This window comes from Thalassophryne amazonica, chromosome 2 (genome assembly GCF_902500255.1).
Source record: "Thalassophryne amazonica chromosome 2, fThaAma1.1, whole genome shotgun sequence".
NCBI classification, from domain to species: domain Eukaryota; kingdom Metazoa; phylum Chordata; class Actinopteri; order Batrachoidiformes; family Batrachoididae; genus Thalassophryne; species Thalassophryne amazonica.
Window position 1 is genome coordinate 143,777,595 of NC_047104.1, and position 15,014 is coordinate 143,792,608.

The 15,014-nt window shown below is 39.9% G+C and overlaps 1 protein-coding gene across 2 annotated transcripts in view; it reads right to left on the reverse strand.

Moving 5' to 3' along the window:
* Positions 1–15,014, reverse strand: part of lrp4 (low density lipoprotein receptor-related protein 4) — a 353,204-nt gene that overhangs the window by 180,156 nt on the left and 158,034 nt on the right. For both annotated transcript variants that reach the window (XM_034195478.1, XM_034195486.1), the window contains exon 2: positions 1,097–1,243. In XM_034195478.1, coding sequence (XP_034051369.1) covers positions 1,097–1,243 — 147 coding nt within the window. The remainder of the gene's footprint in view (positions 1–1,096; positions 1,244–15,014) is intronic.

The following is a 15,014-nucleotide window of genomic DNA, read 5'->3' on the forward strand; positions in this document are numbered from 1 at the left end:
TACTACTACTATGACTACTACTATCTTTTAAAAACTCAAAAACCAATAAAGTAAATTAAGTTCAATTTATTCTGGCTAAATTCAAAATAATTGGGTATTAATAACAAAACCAAGAAGCACAGTTTTAACCAACTTTAAACAACATGACAGCAGTTACACCAGTTTAGATCAGACAGATTTTGTTGAACTGGTTTTGAAATAGCTGACTTACAGCAAACCGACTTAATACACATACTTTAGAAGGAGCAAAAATGCAGATGATTGGGGAACTTGAGAAATGAGCTGGAAAAAAACAAGGCTTCACTCAATGTGGTCTAATCACCACACAGCATGCCCCCTACAAGGAGAAATTATGTCAGCGTCGGCGACTCCCTGCCCCCCCACACACTGACATCTGTACAGGGCATTTTCAGAGGAAAGTTTGGGTGCTTTCACTTGTGTTGCTAAAGAAACGTTCAGTCAAGGACACGGGCTTACGTTTAAAACACATTGATCCTGGAGTATCACATGTTGAAGTCAAATCAAACATCAATGTGTGTCTCAAACCTTTACACACATGCACAGTACATTCATGAACATGATTACGGTCTCCTGGTACTCACTTTCTGGTGCTTATTCAGGAAAAGGACAGATTTTAAAGGAAAATATTAGCGCCATGATTTTGGTACATGTCTCCTTAGTACTGAGCAGTCTGCTGGGCCATGAGTCTTCTGATACTCTGATAATGTGGTGCATACTGGGCAAAAGTTGATTAACCGTTAGCTATAGTGACTTGGTAGTGTTTTAGAATGCACACTTATGGACAGCTGTGAAATCTGTTCAGCACACTGAACAGATTTCTGAATGCACAGATTCATTTTGTGTGCACAAGCAGACCTCTTCAAAAATTTGTCAACAGGCTAAACCAAAACCTAATATCAAAAAGTTGAAAAGTCAAATTTGACAATATTTGGTTAATAATTAGAATAGCCACAGATTAGTTTCTTTCCATTCACTCATTAATAAATGTAGTTTTTTTTTTGTTTTTTTTTCCATAAACATGCATGAGAATGAAATGGAGCAGGTTCGGAAGATCAAAAAAATAATGTGAACTAACTGCATCCATCCTCGTCGCTGTGGTCCCCGCAGTCGTTGTCGCCGTCACACTGCCACTGAGCCGGAATGCACGTACACTCGCCGAATGCACTGACTGCGCATGTGAAGTGGTTCCTCCCACATGAGCACTCAGCAGTGCCTTCAACTCCTGCAACACAAAGAAAATCAGGAATGTAAATCAGGTTTCATTTTGACATTTAACTGAATTGAAGGATGTATAGAACGCACAGTGCTGCCAAGAACACCCCCTCGCCCCCAAAAAACCCACATGGCTTTAAATGCCCTGCCTGGAACTTTGTTAATGTATTGGTTTTATTCCAGGTTCGACTCAAAACTCCAAAAAGGAAAATACATATGCACCTTTTGGTGGGTGGTAAAACATCTCACTTTAAATTATTAAACATTTCACTAAAAACTGAGCGCTGTGCCTTTATGTGGAATCTGCTGTAAAATGCAATGGCATCCATTCCAAACATGGGTCAACATTTTTTCCTGCTCATTATTAGTAAAATGACATTTAATGCAAGGTTTTAAAAAAAAATTTACAACATGTCCTCCCATTTCTATTTTTTCCAGATTCACAACATAGTGTACGAGGTCTGTTAGAAAACTATCTGACCTTTTATTTTTTCAAAAACCAGATGGATTTGAATCACGTGTGCTTGCATGAGCAAACCTTGAACCTTCGTGTGCATGCATGATTTTTTCACGCCTGTCGGTTGCGTCATTTGCTTGTAAGCAGCCTTTGTGTGAGGTTGGGTGGAGTCTCGTTTTTTCTTTGCAAGGAAATTGTCGGAACGACTGGAGCAGCGCGACTGCATCAAATTTTGCCATAAACTGGGCGACAGCCAGGTGCAAACCATTCGGATTATTCAGACGGCTTTCGGTGACGATCCTCTGGGCATCACACAAATTAAGGAGCGGTACAACCGGTTTAAAGACGGCCGCACAACGGTGGTGCATGTTGTGACATGCCCAGCTCGTCCACAATTTCTCGGATAGTCACACGACTGAAAAGCCACCGAAAGCCATCTGAATCTTCTGAATGGTGGACGAGGTGGGCATGTCACAACATGTCTTGTGAGGCTTCAACATGAAGGCACTTTTGCTGCGCCATCAGCTTCATGCCAAAGCCATTGGCATGAATTTCACTGCAACTCTTTTCATGGCAAAATCGTCTGTCATAGTGGAATGTGACAAAAAAAAAAGTGCTGATGGCCACCTCTTCCGCAATTTCTCAGATAGTCACACAACGGTCCCACATCACCACAGCATTCACTTTGGATCTGGTCATTTCAGCATGTCGATGGCCGCCCGGAGCACGGTGTGCTCTACACCGTTGTGGGGCCATCTTTAAACCGGTTGTACTGCTCCTTAATCTGTGTGATGCCCAGAGGATCGTCACCAAAAGCGGTCTGAATAATCCGAATGGTTTCCACCTGGCTGTCGCCCAGTTTCTGGCAAAATTTGATGCAGTCGCGCTGCTCCAGTCGTTCCACCATTTCCTTGCAAATAAAAAAACGACGAGAGACTCCACCCATCCTCACACAAAGGCTGCTTTCAAGCAAATGACGCAACCGACAGTTGTGAAAAAAAAATCACGCATGCGCACGAAGGTTCAAGGTTGACTCATGCAAGCACACGTGATTCAAATCCATCAGGTTTTTGAAAAAATAAAAAGGTCGGATACTTTTCTAACAGACCTCGTATTCCAGGAGAGGTGTATTTTTTTTTTTTTGATCTGGTTTAAACATAAAAACTACTTTATTATAAAGCTCTCCGACACAGCTGACTTATTTTGACTATCAGGGTTTTACTCTTCCATGGTTGTGGTACAAGCTAAAGCTGGGGACCTTGGAACTAAAGATTTAAGAAAGTACACTTTCCAGTTGGAACAACATAACATTGTGGGCAGCATCTCCAACCACATATTCAGAAACACTGGCTGCCTTTAATAGGTTCAGTCATACAAGTTATTTAGCATATGGCCACGGCCACCAGAACCAGAAAACAATTATTCTGTTCTTCTGCAACATCAAAATCTGATAGTTTGTTTTCTTGATTAGGATGAACGTTCTATGTTTGGGAAAAGACAGTTAAATTGTATCTCGGTAATCCTGCTGACAAACCAACCAACTGCCAAAACAAAATCTCCATGGGTGAGGTAAAAATGTTTCAGCCTGAATCCGGTTAAGGGCTTTGAAGTTGGAGCAGAATTCCCTCTGTAAGACCCTTCACACACAGCTGTGGCCTCTGTAAAGTCTGATCAATAATGTCCTGCATTATTGAACAGTACGTACTATGGTTCTTGGTGGTACTGTGTGTTTGCAGGGGCCACATTTCACAATGAAGCTCAAGGCCCTGAAAGACCTAAATAAAGCCATTTACTGTATCACAGTGTGGAACGAACAGACAAAATGTGTCCTTTGATTAGAGTATGAACAACACTTCTGTCAGAACACTGCTCACGAATATGACTGGAAAACAAAGACAGCAATATGAAAGTGACTGCGAAGCTGTAAAGCCTGAGATATTTTCAGCAACTTCAACTGACGCTAAAGAAAAAAAGTGTCTTTGTGCATGTGTGAGCACGCACTGTGATGTTTCCAGTCAGATCTGTGTGATATACTTTGTGATATACTTAACAGACACCTTTCAAAAGCAGCTGGATGTGATTAATTCAACAGTCTTCCCCTGAAGGCTCATCCTTCTTCTCAAAAACAACCAATATGTCACAAACCACACTAGCAGTCAAAACGTTTAGACACGCTGTGCCACTGAATGGCAAAGCGTGTGTGTATATCTATCTATCTATCTATAAACAGTGTTGCCACAGTTAGTTTGAAAAAGTAATCCAATTACTGATTACTCCTTGAAAAGGTAACTTAGTTACTTTACTGATTACTCAATTGTAAAAGTAACTAAGTTAGATTACTAGTTACTTTTTTAGTTACTTTCCCCAGCTGCCGACAACAACCCTCTGCCACCTCAACACGACAGTGATATTTGTTTTGCCAAAACTCACTTTATAGTCACCCTTTCTTGACTTCAATGAAAATAAATACTTGTTTTATAAAAAGTAAAATAAAGACCTCTTTCTTGACCTCATATTTAACTGTTAACAGCACTGTAATGGTAAAACTTGCAATTTCTAACCTACATTGTTTATAAATGTAACTGCTAAATTCTTTATAACATTTTTCTAACATTTAAATTTTCTCTAAACATTTTACTTGTTGAAATTATTATTATTATAAGTAGTAGTTGTAGTAAAAAAGTCTTCAAAACTGGACCTTTAATCTAGGGGTGTTGTGGGGGGTAGGGGAGCACATCCTTGCCCCACGCCCCCCATTCCACCTGGATTTGCCCCTGCTTTGGCGTTTGAGCACAAAGAATGGATACCATTTTTTATGCAGAAAATATGACCAGATTTACAGGTAAGAAAGTTTTATTGCGTTTTCACATCATGTGGTCCTCAGAAAGAGAGTTTAGGTGCATTTGAGTGGAAAATAGTGTTAGTTGTTGACGCGTCGCGGAGGATCAGCTGTTTTTAGCAGCAGATACGGAGCGGCTCAGCTCAGAATTCTAAATCAAGGAGAAAAAAAAGCATAAAAATGTCTTTGTAAAGCTCAGTGCAGGTGTGCTGTTGTCACCGCGCTTTAAGAGGTGAGGACGAGTCGTAGCTTCTGCAGAAACCCGCGGATGAAAAGCTCACAGGTCGCTTAAAGTGGGCAGTTCAGTCGAACCCCGACCTCCTGCCCATGGACAAAGTTTAATGCTGCTATCGACTCACAATGCAAAAATAACAGTAACGCACAGTGAAGTAACTTTAATCTGATTACTGATATGGAAAGATTAATGCATTAGATTACTCATTACTGAAAAAAGTGGTCAGATTAGAGTAACGCGTTACTTAGTAACGCGTTACTTAGTAACGCGTTACCGGCATCACTGTCTATAAATATACAGATAGATAAATATAAAAAGCCAAATGGCTTTGATCACGGAGAAACTGTGGAGAGCTGACATTTGCTGTTTGATATGCTTATGTATTTTGGGTCCAGGATGAACTCAGCCAAAACCAAACGTTAATAGGACAATTTTTGGAGGAACTACGGATATTAGCTAACAAAACTGAACAATAGATGTTGATAGGGGCAGTAAATCTACATATTAAAAGCGAAGTGGCATCTGTGTATGTGTGTGCGTGCATGTGTGTGTGATTTTCTTTAGTAAGCTTAATGCACATACATAATATAATTGTAAATACGTGCATGACAAGAAAGTGAAAACACTCATTTCCATTGTGGTCCATTTTAAAATCAAATGACAAAATAGATTTAATAATAAAATAAAATAATAATAGTAGTGTGGCAATAACAAGAACATAAACAATTTATAAATAGATTAAGATAGTTCCTCTTCTAAAAACTGTTGAGGTCTAAGGTTCTAATTGCATTCTGGACTGCACGCCATTCCAACTCATAGAAACTTTAAAATTTATTACCACCCTTGAAAAATATCAGCTACTTTTTTAATAAACACTACCCATGGATCCCCACAGGCAACAAGCTAGTACAACTCCTCACTCAGGAGGAGGTGGAGTAACAGGAAGACAGAGGTAGAGAATGAGAGGAACAGTAGGAGCCAGCAAACCACTATGTCTGGTACTTATATTTATATTTTATTTGGAAACCGTTTTTCTTTTTTACTTTCACTTTTGATGATCTGTGTGCTTCTTTCCCTGTGTGCTGGTATACAATGCTGCTGGAACCTCAATTTCCCTGAGGGAGTCTTCCCAAGGGATCAATAAAGTTCTATCTAATCTAATCAAATTTATTATAAATGTTCCAAAACAAGATAGAAAACCTTAGAAATGCTACTTGAAAGAAACATAGGTGTTATAACTGATAGTTCTTAAAAACTTGAATTTTAACTATTCTAAAATAATTTGAGGAATCTTTGCATTTAAGAGGATGATACCTTTCCTTGCCACAGGTCATTCATTCATTCATTTTCTATACCCACTTATTCCAATTAAGGGTCAGAGGGGAGCTACAGCCTGTCCCAGCGATCATTGAGCAAGAAGTGGGGCAGACCCTAGACAGGACGCCAGTCTATCTCAGGGATCCCACAGGTCAGCTGTTCACATTTTGTGTCTGAGATCTGATCCCAGAGCTGCTCTTTTCTCACATACACTGGTTCAAACATGTCACATGATACAATCTGATTGGCTCTCACCACCTCCTATTTAAACTTCACACTCCCTCTGATGAGGCAGCGTTTATTCATCATTGGATTACATTAATTTCTTAAGATAGCGTTTATTTTTATTTAAGAGACGATAACGTTATGTCACAGATAGCTCTCTTGACTCTACTAGAATCAAAGCGATATGAAGCAATGCTTCATAAGAGTCTGACTCGGCCAACGTACACTTCAAACAGACACCGAGCAGCATGTCCATTTCTGCTGCAGTGACAGCTGTTTTTTTCCATACTTGGAATTTAACGATAGTTGAGTAAAATCTGTCCTCTATACCAATGATACTACAATGAAACTAGGATCTTCACATTTTCAGATTCTGGTTTCAACTTTGTCAAGAAAGATTTTGCATGAGAACTTTAATTTCAAGGCTTTTGGTTGTTTTAAAAGCAATTTCTAAACAGAAATACTTGGTGCGGCAATTAACAGCAGAAAAGTCTGGGGCCATCCACCGTGACTCACTCAACACTTTTCTGTAACCAGAATGCAGCTCCACTGTGCAGAAAACAATAGTGCCGCATGTGTGGGATACACGCGATAAAAAGAACAAACAAAACATGTATGAATATTAAAAAAAAAAAAAAAAAAAGAGGAAATCTCACACACACACAAATTTATTGTACCTGCATAAAATGCAGGGGTCAAAATAGTATGTGCATGTGGTAGTTTGCACACGTACTATTCGAGCAGTGCACATAATTTTATACTTCACTAGCGCAAGTTACTTTATCCAAGTTTTATCAACTATAAGCACCAGTAGAATGAACCAATAAAGGAATAAATAAGGAAAAAAAAAAATTTCCAGTGTGTTGTCTTTGTCTTCCCTGCGTTTTATGACTCTCACACACGGAGCGAGTTGCTGTGCTCCATTTGTTGTGGAAAGCTGACAAACGTCGCCAGTGGCGCCGTCCCTGCGTTCACAACATCCTCATGAGATGTTCCCAATTCGGGGAGTTTCATTATTTGGAGCTGCAACAAATAACTGGAGCTGCAGGAGCTGCAGCAAATAACGAGCTGCAGGAGCTCCAGTTTGAGGACCTCCTGTCCCGTTCACGTGCACACATGTAAACAATGAAAAGAAAAAAAACAAAACAAAAAAAAAACTGGTTGCCACTGCGGTTACTCGCTCTCCCTCCCCTTAAACTCTGTCAACATTGTGTTATAAACCAGTCACCATTTGTTTTATTATACATCTGTGTAGTTAATAAAATTATCTTCGGGACGATTAGTTCGCGCGCACATGAAAAAAAACTGGCTGCCGCTGCGGTTCCTTGCCGTCTCTCCCCTCAAACTGTCATAATTGTGTTATAAACCAGTCACCATTTGTTTTATTATACATCTGTGTAGTTAATAAATAAAATCTTCAGATGAATTGTTCGCACGCCCACGTGAAAAAAAAAAAAACTGTCTGCCGCTGCTGCTGCTCTGCCCTCAAATTCTACCCAGAGAGAAAGAGTCTGACACATCAGAGGAGGAGTTTTAAGGTTGATATGACCAACTTTTGTTGTGCAAGTAACTTTTTTTTGGTGCAAGTAATTTTTTTTTTTGTTACTAGCACCAGTGCAAGTAGGTTAAAAAATGTATTTCAACCCCTGAAATGGTCGAAATGATGTTGGCTGTGATCTGCAATAGCCAGAACATCAGAGCTGGATAATGCAGGGCTGGTAAAAAAAATATGATTTAAATGGACTTTTATTGATTTAAATAGGCTTTTTCATTTTTATTTATTTCACTCTTCTAAATTAGACTATACAAATATCATTAGTTATAATCTGTATTGTCATGTTAAACATAAAGGTGCACATACAACATGTAAAAGTTGCCAATAATTAATGGTACTGATTTCATATTTCTAAAAACAAAAAATCATATTTGATGATTTATTTATTTAGTTTTTACAGTGAATTAAATCATACCAGCCCTGAGACAATGTGTACAAAACTGTTAAACTGGGATGTTTTGAGTCTCAACATGGCCATGCGTCCTCCAGTAGGTACCTTCTCAGTTACATCTCTTTTCTGAGGGTCAGCACATCTTGCACACCTGCAAAAATGCTCTTCTCTTGCAATAAAGAACATGAGCCATATGTTCAGATGCGGCGCAGCACATTGTGTACCGTCACCAGCAGCAAAATCTAGGTTTCCTGCTTTTACTCTGAAGTCGGTTAACAACACAAAGGTGTGCACGCAAAACTGGCTGCAACAAACCAGAACGACTTGGAACATTTCTGTGTGTGTGTGTGTGTGGCTCTTGGCCTCCTCTCAAAGGCAACAGTCAGGCCAGGAGGGCCTGGCAAAGAAAGCTGAGTAACCTTCAGATCCCTCCCACAGACAGACAGAGGCAGACACAGACAGACAGAGACACAGACAGACAGACTACCTCTCTCTCTCTCTCTCTCTCTCTCTCTCTCTCTCTCTCATTTCCACCATCCCCTCTTCACCCTTCAGCTGCCTCCCCCCTTTTCCCTACCAGAATTAGGTACTAATGGGTCATTCAATTCTCCTCTCATTTCCTTGAGGCTCCAAGTTAGATGTGGCTGAATGTGTGCGTGGCTCCGTCTAAACGGGAGTGCTGCCTCTGAGACGGCAGTCTGTTCTCACACACCAGAAGGTGATTCTCAGTGTGATCAGGATGCACAATCTGAGCTTCGCTCCCAAAATCAAGCAAGTACGGTTACCAAACCTACGCAGTCTGAAAACTGTTGAAGCTGATGAGGCGCGTTTACATTTACAGAGTGATTTTATGTTTACAGCCTCACAGTAATGGTGGACAGGAGTAACTGGGCTTTGAACCATCATCCTTGACATACTGTATGGAAATAAGTGCAATCTTTTATGACTGTACAAAAGGTAACATGGGATTGAAGCAAAAAAAAAAAAAAAAAAAAAAAAGTCAAACAAACCTTTCATCAAATACTAACATAAAAACAGCAGCAACTGTTGGCTAAATGTAGGCAAAGGTGCATCAGCGGGATTCTTCCTGCAGAGCTGCAAATGGTCATAAACAAAGACTTCAAAAGGCTTTTTTGTTGCAGCAAACCCAAAATGGCGGCCATGACAAGATACCAGTTTCTAGTCCGTTAGTGCACAAACGCCAGATTTTCTTTTTTTTTTTTTTTTTCAAGCCATTTCTAAGATTCTGAGCTTTTGACCTTGGAGAAGCGGACGAGTCCTTCACAGACAGAGTCCAAAAATTCCTGACATAAAAAATACAAATATTCCACATCGAATCTGTGGCATACAAGTTCACAGGACAAAAGAAAAACAGCAGAAAGAACATGTGATCACACTGTGTGATATATCCTGTAAGAAGAGCTGTTTTAACTGGAGTGCAGAACACAAACTAATCTGAGTGTCACCATAAGGAAACAGCAGCTAAGCACAGATCTTTGTTAAACATGCTTTAAGAGCCAAAATCTGTAACTTTCAAATGGATGGTGATATATCATGTTTCAGTAGGCCAGTGAAGTTTTTTTTTTTTTTTTTTTTTTTTTAGAGGAAGATATATTGTATTTTTTTTTTTAATCCAAAGAGCGCTTCGGGCGGAAAATTACGGCCCTTTTAGGGTAGGCGTTAAAGGGGCCAAAACAGTGACATAGTCAAAATGTGGATTTTTATATTTTTCAAGGCTAACTGAGAGCGCCGCCTATAGGTGGCGCTTCAAGTCACAACTTTTGGCATTTTGGGCTACATTCGGGACCCTCCCAGGGCCTACGCCCTGAATAAGCCTTCCTCATTTTGCAAAAAGATATCAGTAAGGCGTTTTGCCTCATTAACCCACAAGGAGGGTTAATGAGGCAAAAAGCCTTCTTCATATCTTTATCATGAATAGCAGAGATGTAGAGGAACATAATAAAACAAGTTTCACTGAACTCCATAGGGGGCGCACTGAGATATGGCCAAATGAATATCGCCACATATAATATCGCGTTCTTAACATAAAGAGCGCCACCTATGCAAAAGCGCCCTAACTAAGCCACCGCCATTTATGCAAATTTGGAAAGAACTTGTTCCAGTGTATCCAACTATGCATAAATAAGGATCTTCACATGGCCACGTGATAAATCTGTTTCCGGGTGCAAAGACCTGCAAGTTTACAATTAAATTTACGTCTGTATGATCCTTTTAAGGATCTACAGTTTAAGTTTAGTTTGTGTTTACAGTATGCGCAAACCTCCGTCCCTCCGTTCTCCACCTCCACCTCCGTTAACCGCATTCGTCTGTTTAAGGTAAGAACACTTAATAAAACTTTTTTCTTTTACTTTATATATTTTATTATGTACAGGTAGAATATATGTCTGTTAATAAAAAAATTATTACAATAAGCAGGATGTTAAAGTATAAAGTTCACTCCCCCCCACCCCCCGAACGACATGAACAGGAAGCGATCGCAGCTCACAGCAACTCCCACTGAAAATAACAGAGAAACGACCTCAACATCAACCTCTAAAAACCCAGTTAATATATCCAGGAGTGTTTTAGGCACAATATACAAAGAGTTTTATGTTGCGATGTTAATGCTGTTGTCCGTGTGCAACGTTTTAAGTGCAGCCTGATCAGAGCGTCTCAGTGCAGTTATCAATGTTAATGACAGCGTGCCTTTTTTTGTTTGGACCCGGAAGTTGAAAATCACATGACGTGTTACAATCACACTTAACCGGATAGATCTCAGTTCCAGAATACATTCCAGATTACCTCCAAAATCAAGTCATGTATTTTCCAGATCATCATCAATCTGTTCAACCAAATTTTGTTAAATCTGCTCATTACTTCTTGAGTTATCCTGGTAAAGGTCAAACAAATGCCCTCAGAAACATTACCTCCTTGTAATTAAGATGATTCCCAGACATCAACATCAAGTCATCTACAGTTCGAGTCAAAAACAAATGTGACAACCACAGGTTCAATACGGTGACCGATTGCTGCTAGAGGCATAGCGGAAAATAGAAAACTCCAACAAATAACTTGTTCAGTGAGGAGCTCTGCATAAACAATTACAAAATCACCAAGATGGAGTTGTGAAACATGTCTTTTCTATTTTGATTATCATTATTTTGAAGTATACTGGAGACTTTACACTGCGGTGTTGTGAGAGTTTCTGTGTGTGTGTGTGTGTGTGTGTGTGTGTGAGTGTGAGAGAGAGAGAGATTTTCACTGGGCTAAATTAGAACACAGTCTGAGTTGGAGCAGCAGCAGTATCACATGAAGCCACATCAGAAGCCGTGCATTTGTCAAACATGCTTTTAAAAGCAGAGGCCACTGGCACCATAGAGAGCTCAACAAGCTCCCACAGATCAGCACACGCACGCATGCACACGCACACAGTGTACTGCCCAGAAACGCATACACACACGCGCCACAGCGATGACAGTAATGCAAGACAAGTGTGACTGTTATTTATTTTTAACCAGTAGCATTTGTGACCATGATGATGTCAAAGGATCCACTGACTACGTTTGTGTGATTTCTTTACCACATGAATCAATACAAAACAGAATTTCTGCCTTAAAGAGTGCAGCATGAAGAATAGTCGCTCATATTCAACCTTAAACCAGTGCACAAACATTAAAATAGGCAAATCTGGAAGCTTCAGATTGGAACAGGAGCGGTTTGATGATGAAACAAGTATTGTAGTTATAACTTACACAACAAAATGGCCATCATAAAATGAACAGATTTTGACAAGGAAGAAAAAACAAGTGGTCATCTATTGTAATTTTTTTCTGCACCATTGCTTAAGACACCATAATTCTGAATGGAAAATATGGAAATTAAGGCAAAGTGTTCAAAGAACCACACAGTCCACATTCACATAAATTACATCAAACTGACTTAATTTACAAGTTTTTCCAAAAAATAATATAACTAAATTGCTGTCATACAAATTGTTAAGATTGTTTTTGAAGGGCGTGCTGCTGCTCTACTGCGGCACAGGAGGCTAGCTGTGAGCATAGCCGCTGGTTACCACAGTTCATCTGTGGCTCCAACTGTCCAAATAGACCTAGCGTTGAACAACACAGGTGGTCCTCTTTAAGGTCAACACATGACATCACAGTACCACCACAGCTAAACCTGACCCTCCTCCGGCAGCCAGCAACTAAACGGCTGGTTTTAACCAGCCAAACCGGGACCTGCCACACTATGCAGCTCTCTGATCTAACCAGGTGGTATTCGACCTCTATTTCCCCATTTTAGAGACTGCTGCTGTTAAAGGATGAACGTAAAGAGTTTCAGGCAAAGCAGTGGGGCCAAAACACACAATGGTAACACGGCCTGAACGGGTGGCCGCATACTTTGAACGATGTCTGAAAGCTGGCAGTTAATTGGCACAGACCTCCTTGGAGACAACCTAGAGGGTTGAAGGGTCTTTAACTGTATGAATTCACTGCATTTAAAAGTGATTATAAGAATAAAAGAAAGAAAAAAAGAAGTGAAGCATTTGACAATTTGAAGGGGAGCATGGCCGACAGTAAAACTGTCACTGTAGAAACACAGCTGCGTCTCAGGTTGTCACCAACTGTGCAGGCTAAAACAGTCTTACAGCTGCAGCACGCGACAGTCAAAGGAAAAAACTAACAACCACAGTCACACATCAAAGTAAGAAAAAGGAATGGCGAGAATCCAGCCGTCATAAACTGCACATTTGTATGTCCCTCAACCTGTTTGGCAGCAAACCGTGCCCTTGGTTGCCCATATAGTTTTCTGTTAAATGCATTAAATTTCAACATAAATGGAAACATTTTTAGTTTGAAATGTTTATTCAAGAACCTTCAGTACTTCATTTCTTAAATTTGAAAAATCAAAGACATGCATTCCTGCTTTTATAGTTTTTAGATTCATAGAATTGAGGGCACATTCATAATAAATCAATTGTGGGAGCAACTGTAAGAAAATGGAAGGTATACAAGACCACTGATAATCTCCCTCGATCTGGGGCTCCATGCAAGATGTCATCCCGTGCAAATATTCATCAATTGTAGCCAAGGCAAAGGTTTGAAGTAATGATACTGATTTAAAGCCAGGACAGCGCGATGTGATGTGATGAGAAGAGATAAAGCCTTTAATAGTCCCATTATGGCTTAGTGGTTGGCACTGTTCACTCCCAGCCTCATCCTATCTGTGCATGTTCTCCCCATGTTTGCGTGGACTCCCTCCTGGTGCTCCAGCTTCTAAAGACATGCAGATAAGGTAAATTGGTGACTCTAAATTGACTGTAGCTGTGAGTGAGAGTGTGAATGTGTTTGTCTATTATGCGTCACCCTTGTGACAGACTGATGGCCTGGCCAGGGTGTACCCCCCTCTCACCCTATGACTCCTGGGATAGGCTCCAGCCCCCCCACCCCCCATGCCCCTAAACTGCAATAAGTGGGTTCACAAAAAGAATGGATGTATGTAAAGCCATATCAGCCAGGGTTTGTCAGTTGGATGATTCCATTGTCCATTGGTGCTGACTGACAGACACCATGTGATGTGGAACCACCATAATGATTCTAGTTATTTAACCCTCAAGAGTCCAGGGTATAATTGGCTGTTTTTTTTTTTTTTTTTTTTTTTTTTTTTTTTTTTAACTACGTTTGGCTTCACCTTCAGAATTTACCCTAAAAAAACTGCTTACTTTGGTTTAGTGTAATTTTTTTTCAGCACAACTTCACCTGTGTGACTTTACAGTTTTTCTTTCATTATTACATACTGTATTAAACACAAGGATCCTAAATTAACAAAAACATAAAATCCAAATACTGCAAGGGAAATTCAGCTTCCCCTAAATTGTCAAATATGTACAGTTTGTTATCATTTCATTGACTACAAATGCATCTTGAAGACGAGTTCATTCAGAATCAGCTACTTATCACAAATCAATTGACTATTTTGTTAACTTCTCATGAATCTTTTTCTCATTAGATCTGTGGTCAAAGCATTTTCCTGTAGAAGCTGAGCATCCGTTCACTGCAGTGGGACTGCCTGAAAAGGTTTTATTTTCCATTGCCACAAAACACAACGGCCATTGGATAAAGCCACGATTTTGTCCCGCCCCGGACCCTGAGCTTCTCTGTGGGTGAATGGAGCTGTGGTGCACAGTGTAGCACACTGGATTAGACGACGTTATGTGAGAAGCTCTCAGTGAGTTACTCTCTGCTTCATTCTTCAGTAAGTGTTTAAGAGTCGTTGCATGTTAATTAACGTCCCAGTTTGCAACACAACAACATCAAAGTACTCATAATTATGTCTATCCGGGCATATGCAGTAATAATTAGCGGTTGGTAATGTATTTTATTCATGAAAATTAGTAATGGAGAAACCGAAGCGTATTGAAACACTGAATCAATATGAAGCAATGGTTCAGTGTTTTGAAGCTTTGATACATATGGCGACATCTGCTGGCCAATCTTTATAAAATAACATTTGCATGGAACAATGACAGGAAACAGGCTCTGTCATGTATGTTTAGTAATAAAGGTTCTACGTGTTTCTTGAAATTTTTGATGATATTTTTCTTTAAAACATTAATAATATTCTTGTAAAAGTAAGTCCCTTTGGCTGTTCCGTTGTTTTCACTCAGGGTCACCACAGCAGAACCAAGGTGGACTTGGATGTTGATTCTGGCACAAGTTTTATGCCAGATGCCCTAAATGACGCAACTCCACATTACATGCA